Consider the following 22957-nt stretch of genomic DNA (forward strand, 5'->3'; position numbering starts at 1 on the left):
CTCTACTTGCCCGTGAAAAAGGTGAGGGCCATCGGTAGGGGGATTCCCGCGAATTTCATCAGTAGCCATTGATCCTTTGTCCCATCAGCTCGTTAAAAAAAATCATAACAACTCCAGGAATTGCATCAGGTAAGTCTCCTTATTTGAGTCTATATTCGTTTATTTTGTGGCGATAAATTGCTCTGGACGTATCTAGTCTATTTCATTCGTCACAAAATCGTTTGAAGTGGTTTAATTTGAGATTGTTCTTGCATTTTGCTGATCAAAGAAGGGCTCACCGGCATTTTGAGGCGGAGTAATTCTTAGAATTGCATGGAAATACTCGTGGATGAAGTTCTAACCTGAAAGAAAAAAAGTTTAATAATTATATACTACCTAAAAATCTCTCATAGGTAGCCATTGGTCGTTGAAACAATCGACAACAAAGGTCCAGGAATTTTATGAGATAATCTGTTTGTTTGGGTTTGCATTCGTTTTTTTTGTGTCGATAAATTCCTCTGGATTAGTCTATTCTAGTTTATTCGTCACAAAATTGTTTGAAGTGGTTTAAATTGAGATCGTTCTTGAATTTTGCTGATGAAAGACTGATGGAAGGAGGATTCACCGACATTTTGAGAAGATGTAATTCTTAGAATTGCATGGAAATCCTCGGGGATTATTTTCTAATCTGAAGGAAAAAAGTCTGATAACTACAATAGCCAAAAATATCTCATAGGTAGCCATTGCTCTGTGGTTCCATCAGGTCGTTGAAACAATCAACCACAAAGGTCCAGGAATTTTATTAGGTAATCTGTTTGTTTAGATTTGCATTTGTTTTTTTGTGTCGTTAAATTTTGTTGGATTGGTCTATTCTAGTTTATTCGTCACAAAATCGTTTGGAGTGGTTTAATTTGAGATTGTTTTGCATTTTGTTGATGAAAGACTGATAGAAGAAGGATTCACCGGCACTTCGAGGAGATGCATTTCTTAGAATTGCATGAAAATGCTCGGAGACTTTCATGCTAATTTTTTCCATGCAAATTTTTAATTTCTTACCTGAATGAAGAAAAGTTTAATAATTATATTAGCGAAAAATCTCGCGTCAAGAGCCCTTGCTCTATGATCCCAGCAGGTCGTTGAAAAAATCATAACAGTGAAGGTTCAGGAATTTTATAAGGTAATCTGTTTGTTTGGGTCTATATTCGTTTATTTTTTGTGGGTGAGTCATTTTGGCTTAAAATGTGCGGAATGTTATCAATATTATCAGAGTATATAACTCCAAATTGGCAAAGTGGGCCTTATTCACGCGGACCTCCACATTTATCTATGGTTTCGCTGGAGGAAAATTAAGTGATTGTTTTTTTAATTTTTCGGGGGTATTTTTGTTGCAGAATGGCCGACGAATGGGAAGACAGTCCGGCTACTGTGAGCGGAAATGACTCCTCACATAATCAGGGACGTAGTTTTGAAACACGCGAATGGAAGAATTCAGCGAGGAGTGGTAGGAGGGACGATGGGTACAATAATCGTCGTGGGGATGATGGATTCAGCAATCGTGGGGGAGGTGGGTACAATAAGAGGAGGGATGATGGCTACAATAATAGGAGGGATGATGGCTACAATCGCAGAGATGGACAGAACTCTCGTAGAGAAAATGGCAGCTACAACAATGGGAATGATGAAGCCATGGTGATTTACGTGCCTCAGCAGATGGTGGGGAAGATTATTGGACGTGGGGGATGCAAGATCAAGGAACTGCAGGAGGAGAGTGGAGCTAGAATAGGCGTAAGTTCAATATTCTTATCTTATATAAAAAGGAGATGTCGTAAATCTGTTCGTAAATCTTCTCTTTTAAGAAATAATTAAAGAACCCTCTCGAAGCTATCCCTTACTAAAATTTGGAGATTCCTGGGGGCCGAATGTCGCAGGAACACGGTATTATGATGAATGTTGCGAATGTTAAACTAATTAGAGGGAGAAAAATTGACTGGTTCTAGCTAGATGTAAAGTGACCGTCAAGATTTTTTTTTGTCATTTATGTGACACTGAAATCCGTCACTTTTTTTCTGACCACAAATGGTCAATAATTGGCCTTTGGTCAGTGACATGAAATTTACGTATAAAATGTTACATCCCCAATTGGGTCAATGTCGGGACATTCACTGTTGAAAATTTTATTAATTAATTTTAAACAAACTAGTAATATTTTTGCAACCCTGACCTCAGCTTCCTATTTGTATTCGAACACCATTTTGTTGGAATATCTCTCAAAATGTCACTAGAGTTAGTCAGTCTCAAATTATTCTAAAATAAAATTTCCAATAAATTTTCAACAATTGTCTCTCATCCCTCATTATTCCCAAACAGATTGACAAATCATCCCAAGGAGAGGATGCAGCAGTGAACATCAAAGGTTCAAAGGAGTCTCAGGACCGTGCGAAAGCTCTCATAGAAGAATTGACTGGTGACCAGCAGTCGCAATCCTCATATTCATCCTCTCGAAACACAAACTATGAAAACTTCTCCAGTCAGCCAGCAGATCAGTCTTCCCAAGCTGCTCCCCCTGCAACCACGGAGCGCGATCCCCTAGACTTCGGAGACTTTGATTGGACAAAAGCCAACGAGGAACACGAGAAATTCCAGAAGGAGCGTTGGAAGGACCTCAAACCCATGAAGAAGGACTTCTACGTGGAGTTGCCAGAGGTGCGAGATCTCACTGAAGAGGAAATTGCTGAGATTCGTGCCACCAGGAACAATATCGAGTGTCGTAGAGTCTTCGAGGAGGGGGAGGAGTTCAAGGTGCCGAATCCAATCACATCGTTTCATCACGCATTCCATAATTATCCTGAGATTCTTGGTGAGATCAAGAAGGCTGGGTTTGCTGACCCCAGTCCTATCCAGTGCCAGGCTTGGCCTATTCTTCTCAGTGGCAGGGATATGATTGGGATTGCCCAGACTGGAACTGGAAAGACTCTCGCCTTTTTACTGCCAGCTATGATTCACATCGATGGACAACCAGTCCCTCGGAACGAGAGGGCAGGACCTAATGTCCTCATCATGGCTCCAACACGAGAACTGGCGCAACAGGTATTTGATCATTTTCAACTGCTATTATTACTTGTGAGTGGAAGCTTTGTCATCGTTCAAAATTAAGTTCTTTCAATTATGTGTGTACAATCATTCTAATCATTCTAATATAGTTATTTTTGCTAATTTATTATTAGCAAAAATAACTATATTAGAATATAGTAAGAGTAGAGTATAGTATAGTAGATTATATTAATTTATTATTATTGCTAATTTATTATTAGCAATATGCTTCCGAATGCGTATTTTGTACATCATTTCCTTCTATCATGTATAATTCCTTGTTCATTTAATTTTTTTTCAATCAGATTTCAAAATTTGAAAATTTCATTTATACGTACTTGAATGAATTTGAATTATCACATTTGAAGAAAGCTTCAGAAAGCTCATGTTCAGGAAAATTCATAAAAAACTAGAAATTTTCAACAATCATCATAAAAATCAATATATCTATCGTAATCATCTTTTAATTTCGACATAATGGCATTAAAACAAACATTATTTCAGATCAGCAAGGAGGTCGGCAAGTACGAGTACAGGGGTATCAAAGCAGTTTGCCTGTACGGTGGAGGCTCACGTCAGGAACAGATGGCGAAAGTCGATAAGGGTGTTCAAATCGTGATAGCAACCCCAGGAAGACTGAACGATCTCGTGGCCTGTGGCTCCCTGAACGTTAAGGAGGTGACGTATCTCGTTCTGGATGAGGCAGATCGAATGTTGGACATGGGATTCGAGCCCCAGATACGCAAGACCCTGCTGGACGTGCGTCCAGATCGTCAGACCGTGATGACAAGTGCCACTTGGCCCCAGGGGGTTCGCAGACTCGCCCAATCCTACATGTGTGATCCGATCCAAGTCTGCGTTGGATCCTTGGACCTAGCTGCCACCCACACTGTCAAACAGACCATCATCATCTGTAACGACGACGAGAAGACCGAGATCCTTCGGGAGTTCTTTGAGAACATGAAGAGGGAGGACAAAGTCATTGTCTTCTTCATGAGGAAGACTCGAGTTGACGATTTGTCGAGTGAACTTGCTCTTTCTGGGGTACAGGCCCAGAGCATCCATGGGGGGCGTGACCAGATTGATCGAGAGCAGGCACTTGATGACATAAAATCAGGTATGACAAATCGATTTCATTCCTTGCTGAATGCTTACAGCAACGAAGAAAAATAAATTCAAAAAGCTTCGAAAAAAATTGTTCATTGTTGATACTTTTACCCATGAATTCTAACTTTGATGAGTGTAAGAAATTGATCCATCACATTCTTTCCTCAATTATTTTTTTAAACAATAATCTCTTGTTTGATTAGAGTGCTAGGTGATATAACACTCCATTTTGGGCATGCAGAAACATAAATTATTTATTCCAAATTTTGATGCTGACGATAGTTTTTATGTTGAGTATTAATTTTTAGTTACTTTTTCCTATTTTTCTAAATTTTTTGTAAATTTTAATCTTCTTCCTAACCCTTTAAAAGTTCATTTTCTCATAAGACTCTCTGTTATTTTTATCCTTCCACAATAATTCTTGTCAATAATACTAGACTGCCGATTGAGTAAAAACTCAACCAGAATGTTTCTATTCATATTTACTGGCGTTTAGAATTTAATTCAGATTTTAATCTTCAAAATTCAAGCTATGCTTAGACTATTTTAAGGATTTTAGTTCAAAATCACAAGCATTCGAAAAAAACTTTGAGTTTCTTTCAATGGATAAACAAATTATCTCTTTATGTTCCTAAAAATTATATTCATAAAAAATTTAACCAACTAGAGTTAATTCTCGAGAAATGCAATCATATCAGTAGCGAAGCGATAAAACGGTTTAAGTCGATTTTGGCAATGGGTCAGTTTTCAATAAATATCTCGGGACCTAAGGTAGATAGCAAATTTCTTGTTATAACACTTTTTGTAGAGTGGATCAAGATCCACAAAAAAGGTTTCTATGAAAATTTCTCTATCTCCCTTAGATTCGAAGAAATTTAAGATGAGTTCATCCGAGGTCAAATGCAACAAAGTCATCCTTGGAGCAATATGATTGTTATAATTGAAACCTAATCAGGCTCGCCTGCGAATGACAATAGGAGCAATACGATTTCGAAAAAATAAATGCGTCTCAAGTAAATCAATATTTGGGAAAAAGAATTGTTTTTCTCAGTGTATTTCATCAAATTTTGACAAAAAATGTCTAATTTGTGCTATTTTCCATCCGATAATGGTCCTTGAATTATTTCCCTCAAATATGAAAACACTATTCATTAAACTCCCTTTTTTCCTCCTAAAATAGGTGATGTGAAGATTCTCCTCGCCACCGACGTCGCATCTCGTGGAATCGACATCGAGGACATCACCCACGTCTTCAATTATGACTTCCCCAGGGACATTGAGGAATACGTCCACAGGGTCGGAAGGACTGGACGTGCAGGTAGGACAGGGGAGAGCATAAGCTTGATCTCCAGGGGAGACTGGGGACTTGCCAGAGAGCTCATCGCCATCCTGGAGGAGGCCAGTCAGGAGATACCTGAGGAGCTCTACGGCATGGCTGACAGGTACGAAGCCTGGAAGAAGAGGAAGGACGAGGAGAGAGGAGAGGCCAGGTCCTACGGAGGAGGCAGTGGACGTTATGGGGGTGGCGGTGGGGGTGGACGAGGTGGTGGCGGCAGGGGGGGTGGGAGAGGAGGGGGTCGACGAGATAAATGGTAATCTCTGCCATTTTTTATACGTTCAAAATTATATTTTATCTTCACACAAAAATAAGTTGATCATTCAGCTGATTGAATAGTCTCAACTTTTTTCATAATTTATTTATGGATAATTGGGTTTTGGCATGAAATTTACCATTGAATTCAGTGATCAATACAAAAGTTGAACTGAAATTATGAGATATGTATCGTTTTCTTTGGAAATATAATAATGAAAAATTTATAGCAGTTTTTGAAAGTAAATTGTTGATAACTTGTCACGAATTTTTCATTATTTATGACAAGGAAAAATAGGTCTCTAGTAATTTTCATAAACAAATGTATGTAAATTTCATGCAAAACCTCAGTTGAATGCTGATAGAAGGATTTAGTTGCTGTTAACGAGGCTTTTCCACTGTTACCACGATTTGCTAATAATTAACGAATCGTTATAGTAGCTAAGGAGCCTCGTTAACAGCAGCTAAATCAGTAGCGAAGTGGTGAACCGGTCTAACTCGACTTAGCTTTTCGCTGAGTTTTCGAGGAATATCTCCGAATGTAAGAGAAATAGCGAAATTTTCATTATAACCTTTTTTGTAGAGTGAATTGAGAGCTACAAAAATGGTTATTACAAAAAATGTGCTATCTCCCTTAGGTTCCGAGATATTCATTAAAAACTGAGCAATAGTCTAAATTAACTTGAATCAACTTAAATCGGTTTACCGCTTCGCTACTGAAATCGTTCCACCTTTTCTATGAGTGAAGAGTAAATTATCGTTTTAACTAGTGAAAGGTAAATAGCCTCAGTTTTGAATATGGGACCGACTATCCAGGTCAATTTTTGATTATTTAACTCGTGTGATACACGGGATTATGTTTTTTTTCTTACGTTTTGTTTTCGCAAGTCAAGGAGACTGAATACTTTATGATTTGTTTTATTTAACGATTACCATGGTTAGCTCCTAAGTCTTTGCCGCGAATTAATGCGACAAATTGAAGTTCAAAGTTGATTAAAAGTGATCGAGAGCTTTGACACTTGAGTATTCTTCAGTTTATTGAAACGAGGCTTGACCGATAAGTCATTATCTTGTTACATAACATTTTGTGATTTATATCATAATAGTATATGAAATATGGAAATGTTATATATCATGTACAAATGTTGATCAAAGAGTTTGTATTTCATATATTCATTTTTCATACAAAAATAAAAAAAAAACACTAAGTACAATCATGTCTACAATTGTTCCCTAGATTATTTCTAAAGTAGTACTACACAAAATAAACATGAGGTCGTTTTAATGAAAATAATGGACATAAAAAGTATAAATATTCAATTGTAAATTGAAAACAAAAAGAAGACAAACTTAGGAAATGATATATAAAAGTCATTGGGTTCAAAATGGCATCAAATGTTGTTTTTCCAGGTAAAAAGGCACTGGGAATTGAAAAAAGTTTTTAGAAAATGTTTAGCTGTAGACTTTGAAATTGCGAGTCTTTGTGTACTTCTCAGCAAATATTTTTCCTGTCGGTGTTGGCATGGAAAAGGCAATATCGTCGAGGGTCAGAATGTATCCATAAAAGTAATTAGTTCTGCAACAAAATTTTTTTAAATTAGATTCGATAATTGGAGAGTTAATCCGAGTTAGAAATTCTGTGTTGACATCATTACAAGAATGAGTAGTTGTAAGACAAAATCATGAGACATTTTCTTTGGAGACGACTTTCTTGACATTTTCTCCTAGATGAGACTAGATAAGAATCATTGTTTTTGGGATAAATTTATAATTTAAACAAATTTCCCACCACTTCAATGGAATTTATAATCTTTACAATGGGTAAAATCTCTAAGAGACATTGAATGAAATTTTATAATATCAGCTGTCCATAATTATTCCTTCGTTTCAACGAAACGTTGAAAAATTTGGGAGGAGGAAAATTTAAAAAAATGATATGGTACCTAAGAGCATCGAGCAATTTCGTCGCGATGTGCTGTCTTCGATGGCTCATGGCTGTCCAAATAACGTTAACCCCACATTTAACAGGGGTATCCTCAGTCGAACAGCAATCAAACTCCACGAGTTCTGGAATCATCTTGTGTGCAGTCTTCACAGGTTCAGCTATCAGAACCCCAAAAATAGTCTTATTCCTTATATAGAGATAAATCTTCTTGTCATGGTAGTCTGTCAATTCCATGTCAGCTAGACCCAAGTCACGATCAACGACAGCAAGGACATCCTCAACCTTTTTCCAAGAGGTCTTTGGGTCGGTTTTCTCGATAGTTATGATGCGACTCCCAGTCATGGGGTCTTCCATCACAACTCGTTCATTCTTCCAACCCTGAATAATCAAAATTAAAACACCATTGACTAATAAATATTTCAAAGAAATTGTGGAGAGAGGAATAAAACCAAAAGTCCGTGTTTACGATGGTTGTGAAAGTACTCACGTTGAACTTGAGAGTTTTGAAGCTGTTGTGGTAGTTTAGATGTGCGTTCTCATCCTCTGGCTCTCCAATCTGATAGACAATCCCACAATCGAGACATTGAGTCGTTCCAAATCGTTTCTGTCCAGCATCAAGTTGGTACTGATCAATTCCTCCATTTGCTTTGGTCGAGAGCTGCCAGGCCTGTCTCTTCACTCCTCTGTTTGATTTCTTGTCCAGAGAATCACTGAAATTATCAAAACTGCATTTTCAGACTTTGGGATCATACTGGCTAACGCAAAAAACCAAAACTTTAATTTGTACAATTCCAAGAGTCTGTCTTCCACCCTCTCACCCCCGAAACAAATCACCAAAAGCCAGCACCCCTCCCTAAACCAGAATCCCCAAAAAAAATTGCACTTACTCAACCGCTGGTTTGAAGCCCTTACTGAACAACGGGTAGAACTTCTCGCCACTGTCGATCCCCTCGTCCTCCGCCTCGACATTCCCCTGATCCTCAATATTCATAGAAGAAGTCATATCACTGAGCACACTCCCCGGTGACATCATGACATGGCTCGCCCTGACCGCCTGATTGTTGACCAGAGGTCCCATGGTATCATACTCATCGTACCCCCAGTCGTCCTCCAGCACCCTCAGGATGTCCATGACATCGCTCTGCTGCACCTCATTATTAACCTCGGGCTCATCCACCGTCAAGTCATTAGCGTCAAAGGTCGCCTCCAACCTCGGCTTCTTCAGCACCGGTCTCACCATATTCTTCTTCTCATTGAGCTTAATCACCCCATCAGCCACCCTGAGCTTGATATTCTTATTAACTGTCACAGTGGCGACATTCTGGCTCTTCATCGTCCTGTTGGTTTTGAAGAACCTCTTGGTGGGATCAACAACGGGTGACGGAGGTCTCTCCACAGCCGGAATGACCTTCATCACCTTGGGAGCTGCATCCCCCTCCCCCTTCGCCTCCCTCAACCTCTTGACCTCAGGACTAGAATCCGAACTCTGGACCCTCTCCTCCTTCCTCTCCTCCTTAGGAGATTTAGTCTTGACCAGTGATTTCCTGGGCTTGGGCCTCTTGATGCCGTGAGTCACCCCAGCATTGATCTCCCCAAACTTCTGCCTCCTGTGCCCCCCAGATCGTCTCCCACCACTGGGCAAGCTGTGCCTCTTCTTCGGTTTGGCTCCAGTGCTCCTCCAGCCGAAGCACATGGAGTATCTCCTGGTCCCATCATCCCCAGGAGTTTTGTTGTAGAATGATTTTGTGCTCAGGGTAATGGGTCTCGTGTTCTCGTTCTTCTCCTCGGGGAAGAGGGAGGCTCGAGCCTTGGGGATTGACGAGGAATCGTCTGTCTTCATGAGCTTGGCCCCTGCTGAGTGAGGGTGATCGTCATTCGGGTGTCTCTTCTGGGTGATTCTCTCTGGAGATGTCTCGTCAGAGTCCAAGGGACCCAGGGACTTCCTACGATTGAGGGGAGGGACGATGATGCTCTTGCAGACAGAACCTAGAGGAGTTATCAGCCTCCTCTCTGGGTTCTTTGCCCTCTTTGGGGTGTCTGTTATGTCGTGGTCCTTCTGGGGAGTCTCTGGAATTATTCCATCCTCTGTTATCATGTTCTCGGTGCTCTCGGGGGTGCCTGGGATTATCTGGTGACGTTTCAGGCGGTCAGGGGTCCCTGGGAGGGAGCCTGGGGAGCCAGGGGGGAGACGACGTCCTGGGGAGGATCGAGCGTTGCGGGTGGTCTTCTTGAGGGAGCTGAAGGGGGAGAGTCTGTAGCTCTCGCGGATCGGGGGGCGCAGGCGATCCCAATGGCGCGGCTGGGACTTTGGCGAACACTCGGGGGTGGTGAAGGGGGAGTGGTAGGAACGACCTGGGGAGCTGGTGGTGCTGCTCTTGTCTGAGTGGGCTATGGGGGACATGGGACCTAGGTCGGACTCGTAGCCCGGTTGGGAGGGGGGCTCGGAGGGCTTTGGGTTCTGGAAGAGCTTGCGTTTTGAGGAGCTTCCGGTTGAAAAGAGACGCTTCTGGAGGCGGGGGGTGTGCGTCTCCCCTACTCCACTGTCGGTCGACGACATCTTGCTGGAGGGGATGGTCTTAGTCTGGAAAAAAATGAGGATTGTTTACTGCTCAGCGGGGAAATGTGTAAAAAAATGCCATCAGATCTTGAATGGCTTTGGTTATTTTGATTATCTAAAACATGCTCCAAGTGCCAGTCAGTTTTACGCAGCAGTGACGTCCTAAATTATGATTATAGAATCAAAAATAAGGTGAAAAATAGTGAACATTTTCAAAGAGCGTTTTTCTTGTATAAAAGGGAGATGTCACACGTTTATTCCTGAATATCTGAAAGAGAAATCGCATGCGTGAGGACGATGATACTGATTTGGTTGGTGATGTTGATGTAGATCTACGGAGAGATGGTTTCAATCACGGACAATTGTAGCAGTAGCGAAGTGGTAAAACGGTTCAAGTCAATTTTGAATATTGACCAGTTTTCAGTGAATATCTCGGAATCTAAGCCAGATAGCAAAATTTTTGACTGAACCTTTTTTGCCGCTCTCAATTCGCTGGACAAAAAAGGTGTTACAAAAATTTCACTTATCCCCTTAGATTGGGAAATATTCGTCAACAACTCAACTGGGAGATAAGTCGACTTAAACCGTTTTACCACTTCGCTATTGAATTGTAACGAAAATTTGTAATTTTGTAATATTAATTCGGGTGGGATCGTGTGTCCATTTCGATGGAATGTTCTTGGGGACGAATCAGCTTAGAGGAAAGCCAAGAGGTTTTTTTCGTGATAAATTTTGTTGACACTAAATTTGGTCTTCACAGGATTTCTCATGAAACCACTCCTCGAAATAACTGCAGAATTAGGGAATGAATTCAGTAGTGAAGTGGTAAACGGAGATAAGTCAACTTATCTCGTAGTTTTTGAGGAATAATTCCGAATCTAAGGGAGATAGCGAAATTTTCGTAATTACATTTGTTGTAGCACTAAATCGGCTCCACAAAAAAGGTTATAACTTTCCAATCAGTCAAACGAACCCTTTCCTGAATTTTCTAGAAAGACTTTGATATAAAGTTCTTTCATTCAATAGCTTGATTGTTGCAAATGTTAAGGGTAAAATTTCTAAATTTTTCCAACATTTCTCCCTTGTTTTCCTTCGAACAAAGGGTGGAGAGACTAGGAAGCGCTTTGGCGCCTAGACAAACTAACCAAAAACACGTGTCTACCTACCCCCCTGCAATTCTCCACCGAATCTCCAAACGCCTTCAACCCTCCGCACGTTCAATATCACTCTCCACAAATTTCCACCTCAATAATCAATCAAATAGACCATCAAAACTTCGATAAATCTCCAAACATCAACCGCCAAACATCCAACAGTCACTCGCACTCGTCGATGCTTTGGGAATGTTATTCGTAACGGCTGTTTTCCCTCTATTTTTAAACAGTGCTGCCAACTGACAATGAGTACCAGCCTAACCCCCTGCAGAATTCAAATGCAGAGCCCCAAACAAGTCCCGAAACGCGTGAAAATAAACCATTGTTCAAAAAAAAGAAGAATATGCTGTATTCTAAAAATCCATTAATACTTACTAATTATTTTCCCTCTCGTTTGAAGCCAAAAATGAAATAATGATTACGAATTCCCCGTGAAGACTTCAAACCTTTAAAATAAGCTCATGAGAATAATCCTCCAGTAATCCTCTTCCCCATTGGTCAGAACAAATTACCAGTGGCGTCTCTCCCCCAAAATAATGGGCCAATCCAGCAAAAGTTGTAGCCTTACGACAATGGTCTTCGCGCAGCCAAACGATTCCATTCACACCGACCATCCCGTGAACCAGCCGCACACATTTACTCCTGATAATTGCAATTTTCACATAAATCCAGCGGAATCCCAGACCTCAGAGTCAGTATCCATGGCGCCATAGTCCACATATCGTCCCCCCCTCGATTGTCAATTTTTCTCGTCAACAAGAGACCATTTCGGAAGGTTCAGCGACCTCCTGGGGGTCCCCTGGCCACCTCCACACGTCCTATTACTATTTTTTACTCCGGGAACTCGGCGACACAGTTACAGCCAGAAACTAGACAACATGGGGAGGCACTTCCTGACTTTTGCCCTTCTGCTGATGATTCATGGACAAAGAACGGCCTCATTCAACCTCGACTTTGGAGATATCCGGGAGATGCTCGTCCTCGGTCGAGAGATCGGTATCAGCGCCCTGGAGTCGGCGGAGTGGATTCGAAAGGGCTCCCAGAATGACAGTGAATTGAATTTTCCATTCATCAAGAAAATGGAGAGGAAACTCATGGAGCAGATCGCCACTGTCAATCGGAGGCTGGATAATCTGGAGGTGACGATCAATCAACGAGCTGGGGAGATCATTGATGTTCTGCTGAGGGAACTGCCCCGGAGGGAACAGCTGGACAGGAATCTTTATGAGATGAATCGGTATCTGGGGAGGATCGATGATTTCTACAGGAGGTTCCTTGATTATGCCTTAGCTCCGGTGAAGTACGAGGGCTACACTATGAAGGATTTCGCGAAGTCTTGTGTGTCCAATGCTTATGGGGATCTTCCGGACTTACTCGAGTCCATTCATCGGTTACTCGTGCCCCTTGGACAATTTGACAGTGGCCTTCTCGCGCTACTTGCGAATAATAGCCAGGTGAATATGGGTTTTATTATTTTTAGGTGGTGATTTCAGCCGTTGGGGTTTTGCTTTACTATTTTTTTGCTTCCGAATGGGAGTAGGGGAGGTTGGGGTACAATGGACACTTTTGAGTTTTTAAAAAATGTTAATGACAGGTTGAAATGGTGAGGAAAGTTATTAATTTGTTTTTCAATGCAAGAAATTGTTGCCCTTTGTGATGAGCCTAAAATGAGGCCTATTGATAAATTCGTTTCTGAGTTATGAGTTATTAAAAAAAAGTCCAGTGTCCATTTTACCCCACTCTCCCCTATTGTAATCGTTCAAATTTAAGTTTTGGGTTTTTTGGGTTATATCGACCCATTATGATCCAAACAGTCCGAAATTGCAATTTTTAGAACGTGTCCGTGTGTATGTGTGTATGTATGTAGGGGAGATTGGGGTAAAACGGACACTTGACTTTTTTTTAGTGTTAATGAGAGGTTGAAATGTTGATGAAATTTAATAATTTTTTTTTCCAATGCAAAGAACAATTCTTTTCCTTTGTGACGAGCCTAAACTGAGCTCAATTGATCAATTTATTTCTGAGTTATGAATAATTTTAAGAAAGTCTAAAGTGTCCATTTTAGTGTCCATTTTTGAGTCGATAATTTATGATTGATTGCGAGTGAATTAATTTGGGAAAAATTAAGAACTCATTGCATTTTCTGTTCAACGTTTTGGATTCAATGATTTTTCGTCAGAAAATGTTGCATTTATGGGGAATGTTTATGAGGAATGTTTCTATGAAATTCAAACGAGTTCAAAAATCGCAACAAAATCTTGTAGGAACATCTCCTCATGTTAGTGTAAACTCTTCTTATTACGATCTTTCGTATCATTTCCGTATTAGTGAATCGTGATAAAGTGTTTAGGACATCTCGTTAATTATCTAATGATGTCAGAGATGAGCGACTCCGAGAGAGAATGTCACAAGTTCCCTTTTGCCGTCCAGATAATTTCATATAAAGAAAATCTTTCAACATCAACTCCTAAAATCACTCTGGAGATAATTTCATAATTAACGAAGAACTTAGATTTTCATTCAAAAGAGCATCTTTTTTGTCTTCAGTGAACCAAAGGAAATCGATAAGAAATTGCAGATTCACAATATTTTCTCCTGATGTCTCTTTGACTACATCATTGAAACTGTAGAATTTATATCAATTTATCGAATTCAATGAAATCAATGAATGGAAAACTGTTCAAACCAAGAGTACAGAAATAATTTTGCAATTTCTCAAGATGAATCCATAGTTTTTTCAAATTTTCAGATAGACCTTTTCGGCCAAAATTTTCGGTAGGGGCGAGTGGGGCAAAATGGACATTTACAATATTTTTTTCAATCTTCACAACTCATTGGATTTTTGATGAAATACGATTTTTTTTTTCTTAATATTTGGAAAGTACAACTCTTCCTTTTTGTGATGAGCTGAGGCTGAATTCAATTAACCATTTGTTTCTAAATTACGAATATTTCAAAAGAACTCGAAAGTGTCTATTTTGCCCCATTCCCGCCTACACTTCTTAAGAAATTTCATCAGATGACAATTGCTCTGAAAGTTCACAGAATTTTATCATTGAAAATCTCCAGTTTGATGAACAAAATAATTTAATTTTTCAATTAATATACACGAGGAAAATTTAGCCTCATTTTATAATGAATATTCATGTTTTAATTGAAAATTCAAGTGAGTTGGGGAATTTTCGTTTTTCTGCTGCTCAAAAATTACAAATTCCCGGGAATTCTCTGTGAAATTGGGAATTTTATTATTTTTCGAAAGTGGCGAAATGTTTTTGCCATTTTCTTCCCTTCAATGCATTTTCCGCCTTCGTACTCCCCACAACTTCCCAGAAGAAAAAATCAAATATTCGAACAATTCGCAAAATCATTGAAAAACCGAAGGCAGAAAATTCCCAACTGGCACTAATACTAATGCACCAACGATCCCCACCAATTTGCACATCATTCTCCGTGAAGTTGAGAATTTCCTTATTTTTAGAAAAAGGCAAAGTATTTTTGCCAATTTGTTCCCTTCAACTCCCATTTTTCTCTTCAATCCTCGATAATTAATCCAAGAAAGTGCAGAAAACTCTCATTCAATAAATGTGTCGCCCTCGTTATCTCTGCACCTTCCCAGAGGAAAAATAAAATACCTAATCAAGAATCTCTCATGAACTTCGAAAATTCCCAAAATCATTGAAAAACCGAAGGCAAAAAATTCCCAACTGTCACTACCAATAACACACCAACGAGCCTAACAACTTGCAGATCATCTAAATTACCCCTCTAAAGTGGCGAATAAAAGGGGGGCAGTGTCGTTCACACCGCGTCATACTCCTCCGCAACAAAGACCGCCATCTCTCCCTCTCTCTCCCTAAAAAATGGTAGGGGTAAAACTGTAAACCGAGAGACGTCAGTTCAACTCCTGTTGCCGTGTGCACTCGGGTGTTGCATGTTTGCGCATAAAATGGGAAAGTGAGCGGTTTAACCAGAAATCGAGCATTCCTTCGTCGCCCAAATTCCCGAAACAGCGCGAAAACACCTGAACAAGCGGTTCAAAGATCGCGAATAAAAATTCAGAAATAAAATAATAAATCACAATGAACCCTTGTGATCGATTCAGCGTCCTAGCAGTGATAATAACTGCATCTTAGTGTGTATAATGTGGACACCAGTTGATTCATACCCCCAAGAACTCCAAGGAAATCCGAATAAATAAAAAATACTGCACAGCTAAGCAGTTGAGTCCCCCCAAGGGGACAAAGAAACCTCGATTCAACAATTTTTCATCATTTGTTGAGTCACTTCCTCCTGCACTACAGCAGAAACAAGGTGTTACCAAGGTTCCACGCGTGCGTGAATTAGCAGAAGTGTTTCGCTGCAATAACTAAACTCAGACACAACTGGAATTCAATGAGTGGAGTGAATTAGTTGATAAAAAGTTAGTGGAGTCGTTGAAATCATGGGGAAGCCCTGCATTATGTTGTTCTGCCTGGTGACCCTCGTGTGGGCATCGAAGGACGATTTTTCAAGCGTCGACAAGCTCAGGAATGACCTATTCCAACTGAAGGCTGCACATGAGAAGTACAGGACGGGTCGTGATGCCGGTGATGACAATTACATCAGTCTCATCCAAACGTACGACAAGTTTGCCACGAAAATCGATGAGGAGTCGCCCTGGACCGGCCAGAGACATCTGAATTCACTGAATTCTCTGTGGATCTGGGCCAGGGTTCAGTCCGAGATGAGGAGTATCGATGGGCTGTATCTGACGTTCAGGCAGATGATGCATGATGTCGTTGCGAAGACACAGCCCTTCAATATTGGACAATGGGCTGGCTTTGCGGACGTTATTCTCAGCGACCCAAATGTCGCGGTACCAGCCACTCTCAAGGGCGTATCCGACATTATAATTAAGGAGAATTTGTTTGTCGCTGCTTATCAGGTAGTCGCAGTGGTAAACAGTTTAATTGGGAAGGTTTTAGGGGGAATTTCTGGGAATGATGAGCTTGATTGAGTGGGAGATTCAGCACTGAGGAAATAAATTAATTTTGTCAGCACCTAACAAGCTGAATTTTTTGAAAAATTTAATTTCGTTGAGGCTTTCGAAGCGGCTTTCTTATCATTCAAAAGGGCTCAACAATTTTTTTCCATTTTTTTGCAAATTTTATTACGGCCACAACGTTAATTTTTTAATTTTATGAGTTTTTGGCAACATTTTGCGTCTTAGCAGAGATCAATTTTTTTCGGGTTTTCAATATGTATTTCCGGCGGAAATTCTCCGTTCTTTCGATTGAGCAGGGTGCCAATTAACTCACACAGTCGGAAATGCTTTAAAATCGTCAAAAAACTAGAAAATTGTGCGTGGTATCCCCTGCTCCCACCTCCATGGAAGATTTTTTTCTTTTCTTACCCAAAATGACTATTTTTACGAAACATATTGGAAAATGAGATTGAAACTCGGATCCGTTCTATCCAAAAACAATTTTTTTCAAGTTTCGTTTTAAAAAAATTTTCCCAATTTTTAATTTTTTAATTTTTTCATTTAAAATCTAATATCTGTCAGATCGTCAATTGCCATAATAAAATGGCCGTTTGCAATTCACTCTCTGTCGGACTTATTCCCCAAACTTTATTAAAAATGTTCAGTACTTCTTCTACTTTTTTAAAATACATAATCATAATTTTTAGAGACCCCTGCATGATATGAAATCAAATGAAAATTGGTAAATATTTTTGTTTATGAAGATGGAAAAACAATGGAGATAACGTTTGAAGGATAATCCACTCGGGCTCAATTGTTTAATTATTCTGAGAATGAATGAATGATTTCCGCAGATGTTGAGGGACTTTTTCGTTGGATGTTTTGTGAGCAACGTGAAGAGTCTTTCGCTGTCTGATGGGCTTGATAGAGGTGAAACGTGTCAGAACGAGTTAATTTGTCATGTATTCATTTTTTAATTATCTCGGCGATAATTGATTTTAAGGGGACTTTGAGTAATTTTTTTTTTCATGAGACCAGTATTTTGACTTTGTTTTGCTGATATTGAGATAATCTTGGATTTGACATATTTGTTGATGATGGAGACTCAGAGATTGCTTTTCTCCTACCTGACTTCCTCAAAATTGAAAATATCGAAAATAATAACTGAGGGTAAAAATTGCAAGGAATCCATTATGCATTAACGTTAATTACGTAGGAGAGAGTGGGACAAAATGAAGAAGTCCAAAAAGGGTGTTTAATGCAATTCGAGCAAAAAATTTTTTTTATTAATTTTTTTTTATCAGTTTTTTTAATTCTGGAGAGTACTGAGGAGAATAATAATTTTCCATTCCATAGAATAGAAAATTATTGAGAAGTTTTGACGGGCGAAGATTTTGTCAATGGATTAATTGAAAAGGAAATGAAACAGTAAAATCCAAAGTCCAAAGCAAGGCCCAGGTGGACCCAGAGGAGGAGAAAGGAAAATGTGGTGCTGAATTTCAATCAAATGAAAGAAGAAAAGTATAATCGGCCTAATCCAATCAATTGAATTATAAGACGAATAGAAAATTGTTATTCTCATCAGTACTTCCAATCACCAAAAAAGTTCATAAAAAAACATTTTTTTGTTTAAATTGCGTCAACTAGTCGTTTTTCGGCGGTTTCATTTTGCCCCACTCTCCCCTATGTATGAATTGTATTTGTATTCTTATTCTTTTTGTACATAACGAAGTGAACCAAGAGGTTCAGATGCTCTAAATAAAAAAAAATGCTTTTGGAATAGCTTGATAGGGAAAAAACTTGGGGAAGAATTTGGAAAAGATCTTTTTTTTGGAATTTTTCCTTGGATTCTTAGCAATTTTTCATGGAGTATTTAATTTTGTACTTTTGCTCTAGAAATGATCAAGGAATGAGAGAAAAAATTGAATGCTTCGTAATCCTCATAATTCATAATTCTGCAATTAATCTAGTTAAGAAATGATTTTAAAAAACATTGAGATTTTTTTTCTTATGCTAGAGCGATTCGCAGAAGAATTGTCAAGAATGGTTTCTAAAACCACTTGGTATCGGTGTGATACAATAAGATGTATAAATCCTTGAAAATCATGCATTTTACTCGAAAATAATTGCGTTTTCCATTAAATATCAGAGGAAGGTTTCAAAGCTAATGAAATGGCCGCTAAAGAATTCTTGGATTTTTAATTCTAAAAAGACTTATCACTACTACAATGTCGTAATCACGACCTGAATGTTATCATTTCCTGGGAAATCTCAGAGCAACTCCTATTTTCGAACTAAATTTATCTAATTTCTCTGGTCATATTTCCCTATCAAATTCTATTATTCGTAAATAAATCATTGAAGAATATGATATTTTTTATGAAAATGAATCGTTAATATGACATGGAAAACTCCTTGAATTCGATGAATTTCCTAGGAATCTAAACAACAAAAAATAAAGGTTTTGTTCTCTAATGATTTTAGGAAGCAGCAGCACAAATTTGCAAAGAACAACAGTCCCCCCAGCAGCTGCTATACAATTTATACACGACAATTGCTCTGGCTGAAGTAAAGGGGTATGCTATGATGCAGTTCTCTTACAGTTTACTACGCTTATATAACAATGGTACGTAACAGGATGGAGAAATGATTCACGGGTGAAAATTCAAGTATTTCATTTAAACAATTTTGTATTAATCATCAGGTTCTTTTGACGAGGAGAGGTCTAAAATTGAGAGGGATTATTTGACAAGAACTTCGGAGACTTTGAGGGCTGTGCGCATTGCTATGGCGTTTGCACCCAGAGATTTATGGAAATGTGATTCAAATGTCCATAAAGAAGGTGAAAACAGCTCCATAGATCAATCTGAATTAAACTTAATCACTTGAGCAATCAATTCAGGAAAGAAAAGTTGCAGAATCAATTGTTTTTCCATATCTTATTGAATATGAAATTACCTTGATGGTGAGGACTTTTGGGGAAAATTCTTTCAGCATCGAATAAGATCTTCCCTTTTTTTTCAAAGATGAATGTATAATTAATAGAAATTTCGAATAAGGGAATAATGGGGATAAATGTAATCAACAGTGAGAAGAATTGTTTCTATTGGATCATGTTTTTGTCTTCAGGCACAACATATACAGAATTAAAGCAACTGTTCCAAGGGTATATAGTGAATGAAGTGGATTTGAATCCATCATCAACTTGTCGTGAAAACTGTGCGTATTACTCTTACGCTAAGGTCCACGGATGCTACGATAATCTGTACTGTTCCCAGCAAAGGAAGTGCAATGGGAAGGTTCTGAACTGTCAGTATTTCGATTCGGACATGTGGATTTGTCCTTCAGTACGTAAAAATTCAATTCATCATTTGGAATTTTCACGAACTGCCGAAAGAGAAAAAAATGAAATTTCAATTTTATCAAAAGCACGTGCTATTGTAATAGGAAAAAGAAAATTTATTTCGAACGTATCCAAGAGGCAGCATCAAAAAAATACCTCCAACTGGCATCCTATTGTTTTATATCAGAAAAAAAACTTTTTATTTGATGTGAATAAAACGCGAATAAAAATCAAGTTTAAGTTTCCGTGAAACCTTTATTACGAATTATATGAATAAATTCAAATGAAATTAATTTGATTCACATAACCAATTTTTCTACGTGATAGCGAAACATCTATTGCAATTTCTGTTGTAGAATTCGATGAGAGTCGCAAAAGAAACCTACATTTCATCAAAATATGTTTATTCCCTCCAGAAAATATACGCAAGAAAATTCTGTAATCTAAAAAATAACAATTCTTCTAGACAAAAGACAGCCACAGAAGATACGAATACATTGAATACGAGAATGGAAATATATTCGGCAACAAGGGTACCTGCAAGCGACCAACAACGAAGGTGGACAGCTGGTGGCGTTGGTTGTTCTGGCACTGCAGCTATTGCATGTGCTACTGCGACGATCACAACTCAAGCTCAGAGCGTTACTTCAACCTTCGTGAGATTACATCGGATGTTGTCAATAACAAGTGAGTTATCGCACTCGTTATCGCAGACCTCACCTTCTTCAAACAAGAGGCGTTATCACGTCTGAACTAATGTCACTCGGTATTTTCAGGGTCATAACAGGACTGCAATTGAGAAAAGTGAATGGGATAATTCACATGCAGATTCAGCAGGGTGTACTGATACGTCGTGGTGACATTGAGGAGGCCAGTGTCGAGTGGAAACCAGTCGATAATTACACTATTTTGGATCGGGGTGTTGTCAATGGCAGGGACTTCCATACATTGTCGTGGGAGAAGAGGGCCATTGATCTCGATGATCTGTCTGCACCTGATGACCACGTTCTCACTGGTGAGTCATGACTAACGGGTTAACGGGTTTGTTCATGTTGTCATCGGTCGTGTATCAATGGGAATATATTTGAATAATTGGTAGGAGAATCAATGTGAATCATGCATTGATCTTGAGTGATTCTCTAAGAAAATGTTGAGGAATCTTTTTTGGAGTTTAGAGAATGTCCTTGTCATTCATAAATGTGGGGTTCTGCGTAATAAACGAAGATTACTAATAATATTCGATTATAATCGCAATGAAGTAGTATAAGAAATTTATCAAGAGATACAACTGGTACGTATGGCGTTCAGTAAGCCAGTGGAATAAAAGCTTTCGACAATAGATTACAAAACGAAACGAGTAGCAACAGTAAAGCACTAGTTGTCGAATTTAGAGCAGTAATGAGATTAGAGCACTAGAGAGCGAAATTCGAAAAGGCAAGCAGGGCGATCAGGTTGTCAGCAGATTCAACCGATTTGTCATCGAAAAATCTTGTCGAAAATGTCTCCTGATAGTTGCTTCTCTGAATCGGTCATTAAAGAGATAGAAACGTAATCTCATAGATATGCAGTGATTTTTAGGATGAGTGATTGGAAGAGAAAATATCAATGAAGAAAATGTAAAAAATGAACGTTTCAACGTAAAAATAGGAAGTTTGATGACATTTCTGGGGTCTCCAGAAATTGTGATTATGCAATCATAAAAACATTGAGAAAAGGGTGAACATTTTCAAAGAGCGTTTTGGAATAATATTGGGAAATAAACCCAATAGGGAGGAAATTGCAAATTAATAATTTGATGTATCTAATGAAAATAATTAAATTCCGATAATAGATTTTCAGATGGAGAACGCTATAATTTTTCAATCCTTCAGCGAATCACGTTGTGATTGGCTGTTTATTGGTGAAAAAAAAGATAATCTCCTGAGTAGGAAATCTCCAGTCACATTCTCATTATCACCTGTTTGTTTTTAGTTAAAAATACTTTTCAATCTTTGTAGTTGAACAAGCTTTCATTCGACAAATTTTTCTGACTGAGAATCTCAAAATGACGAATGGTACTTGGATATCTCATTTCAAACAATCTAATTTAAACAAATGTGATAATATTTCTTCTTAAAATCACTCGTCAATGAGACAATTCCATGATAACTGACTTCCCTTTCTGGAGTTGATTAGATTGTCATGAAATTTCTTAACTCTCACTTTGTCCCATAAGTGAAAAACCATTCGCCAAATTCTCATACCGTTTGTTCCCTCTCAGGAGTCAGATGGAGAATGGTTGGAGCTCACCTGAACTTTGAAATTCGTGTTACACCATTTAATTTTACTTCTGGGCAACTGATTAATCCTTTGGCCAAAAGTACATGGATAAGTAACGATAAAACAGACAATGATCACAACAGCAACGAGAGAAGGTAAAAGCAAAACCAACCTATTATGAATGTTTTTCATAGATAATGTTTATAATATTCCTCAGGTTTTGAAAACAATTCTAACCAGTTGTACTACACAGTTTAAGAGATAATTAATAATGCGATGCGGGCCCCCCGAACTCGATTATTGATTTATTGATATTATCAGACAACGGTACTTACGACGTTCTCAAAAATGAATCCGTCCTGAAATTCCTGAAATTCCGAATATGGTGAATTTTTTGGAAAATTTTATAGTACATAATTTTCGTGAATCATTTCTGATTTGCTTCAAACAATTGATTAACAAATAATTTATTATTTGATTCAAACAGTTCTTATTGCCTTCATCAATAGCATATGAGTATAAAAAGACCCAATAACTTGGGGGAATGTCGGGCAAAATAGAACGTTTCATGATCTTCTCTAGTTGTCTATATCTTCACTCATAAATGAAGATATAGACAATTGGAAAAGATCTCAACACCTCCTATTTTGCCCGACCCTCCCCTGTAAAAATGCAATAAATTAAGTTATTTAGATTTTTTTTCCGGAAATCCACAGGGACTAACTTTTGGGTAATATTGTCTTGGGATATACCTTAAATTATTAACATCAAAGCGTTCTGAAGTTTCTCTCCATGCATTTTTGGGATATTTAAAAGAACTGGTGAAAATCTGTTTTTTCGTGCGAAAAAAGGGGTCGAGAGCAAAATTGCTTTTGCGAGTTTTTCTGGACTAAAAATGGAAAAAAATATCGTGTGACATCGCAACTTGAGCAACTCCCTCTCAAATCATCACAAATTATCCCCCCCCCC

At 38.6% G+C, this 22957-nt stretch overlaps 3 protein-coding genes across 6 annotated transcripts in view; 2 read left to right on the top strand and 1 right to left on the bottom strand.

The window, feature by feature from the left end:
- The first annotated feature begins 53 nt into the window (after nt 1-53).
- On the top strand, nt 54-6354 carry LOC107042414 (probable ATP-dependent RNA helicase DDX43). 2 transcript variants are annotated; one of them, XM_015263453.1, is made up of 5 exons: nt 54-129; nt 1371-1764; nt 2347-3066; nt 3574-4186; nt 5357-6354. In XM_015263453.1, the coding sequence occupies exons 2-5, from the start codon at nt 1372-1374 to the stop codon at nt 5770-5772; spliced, it is 2142 nt and encodes a 713-aa protein (XP_015118939.1). In that variant the 5' UTR covers nt 54-129; nt 1371; the 3' UTR covers nt 5773-6354. The 2 variants fall into 2 exon arrangements, with proteins under 2 accessions (XP_015118939.1, XP_015118945.1); XM_015263459.1 differs by lacking the exon at nt 54-129 and adding an exon at nt 181-785.
- A 556-nt stretch (nt 6355-6910) lies between these two features.
- Nucleotides 6911-22957, bottom strand: part of LOC107042403 — an 18846-nt gene continuing 2799 nt past the window's right edge. Inside the window, exons 1-5 of one of the 2 annotated variants that reach the window (XM_015263441.1) lie at nt 11436-11743; nt 8600-10293; nt 8200-8422; nt 7711-8090; nt 6911-7343 (exon numbers count right to left, since the gene is read on the bottom strand). In XM_015263441.1, coding sequence (XP_015118927.1) covers nt 7220-7343; nt 7711-8090; nt 8200-8422; nt 8600-10269 — 2397 coding nt within the window. In that variant the 5' untranslated portion in view covers nt 10270-10293; nt 11436-11743 and the 3' untranslated portion in view covers nt 6911-7219. Of the gene's footprint in view, nt 7344-7710; nt 8091-8199; nt 8423-8599; nt 10294-11435; nt 11744-22957 lie in introns of those variants that run through there. The other variant, XM_015263437.1, reaches the window with a different exon arrangement.
- Nucleotides 12013-22957, top strand: part of LOC107042423 — a 13024-nt gene continuing 2079 nt past the window's right edge. Inside the window, exons 1-7 of one of the 2 annotated variants that reach the window (XM_015263470.2) lie at nt 12013-12877; nt 18871-19012; nt 19091-19228; nt 19516-19733; nt 20196-20416; nt 20506-20744; nt 21990-22143. In XM_015263470.2, coding sequence (XP_015118956.1) covers nt 12302-12877; nt 18871-19012; nt 19091-19228; nt 19516-19733; nt 20196-20416; nt 20506-20744; nt 21990-22143 — 1688 coding nt within the window. In that variant the 5' untranslated portion in view covers nt 12013-12301. Of the gene's footprint in view, nt 12878-15341; nt 16348-18870; nt 19013-19090; nt 19229-19515; nt 19734-20195; nt 20417-20505; nt 20745-21989; nt 22144-22957 lie in introns of those variants that run through there. The other variant, XM_015263473.1, reaches the window with a different exon arrangement.

This window comes from Diachasma alloeum, unplaced genomic scaffold (assembly GCF_001412515.2).
Source record: "Diachasma alloeum isolate Michigan unplaced genomic scaffold, Dall2.0 Dall_scaffold_00179, whole genome shotgun sequence".
NCBI lineage: Eukaryota > Metazoa > Arthropoda > Insecta > Hymenoptera > Braconidae > Diachasma > Diachasma alloeum.

Excerpts from the sequence above, each read along its gene's own strand:
- LOC107042414 (XM_015263453.1), top strand. The coding sequence starts at position 1,372 with ATGGCCGACGAATGGGAAGACAGTCCGGCTACTGTGAGCGGAAATGAC. Across the intron at positions 3,067-3,573 it reads CACGAGAACTGGCGCAACAG|ATCAGCAAGGAGGTCGGCAA; the intron begins GTATTTGATCAT and ends ACATTATTTCAG. Across the intron at positions 4,187-5,356 it reads ACTTGATGACATAAAATCAG|GTGATGTGAAGATTCTCCTC; the intron begins GTATGACAAATC and ends CTCCTAAAATAG.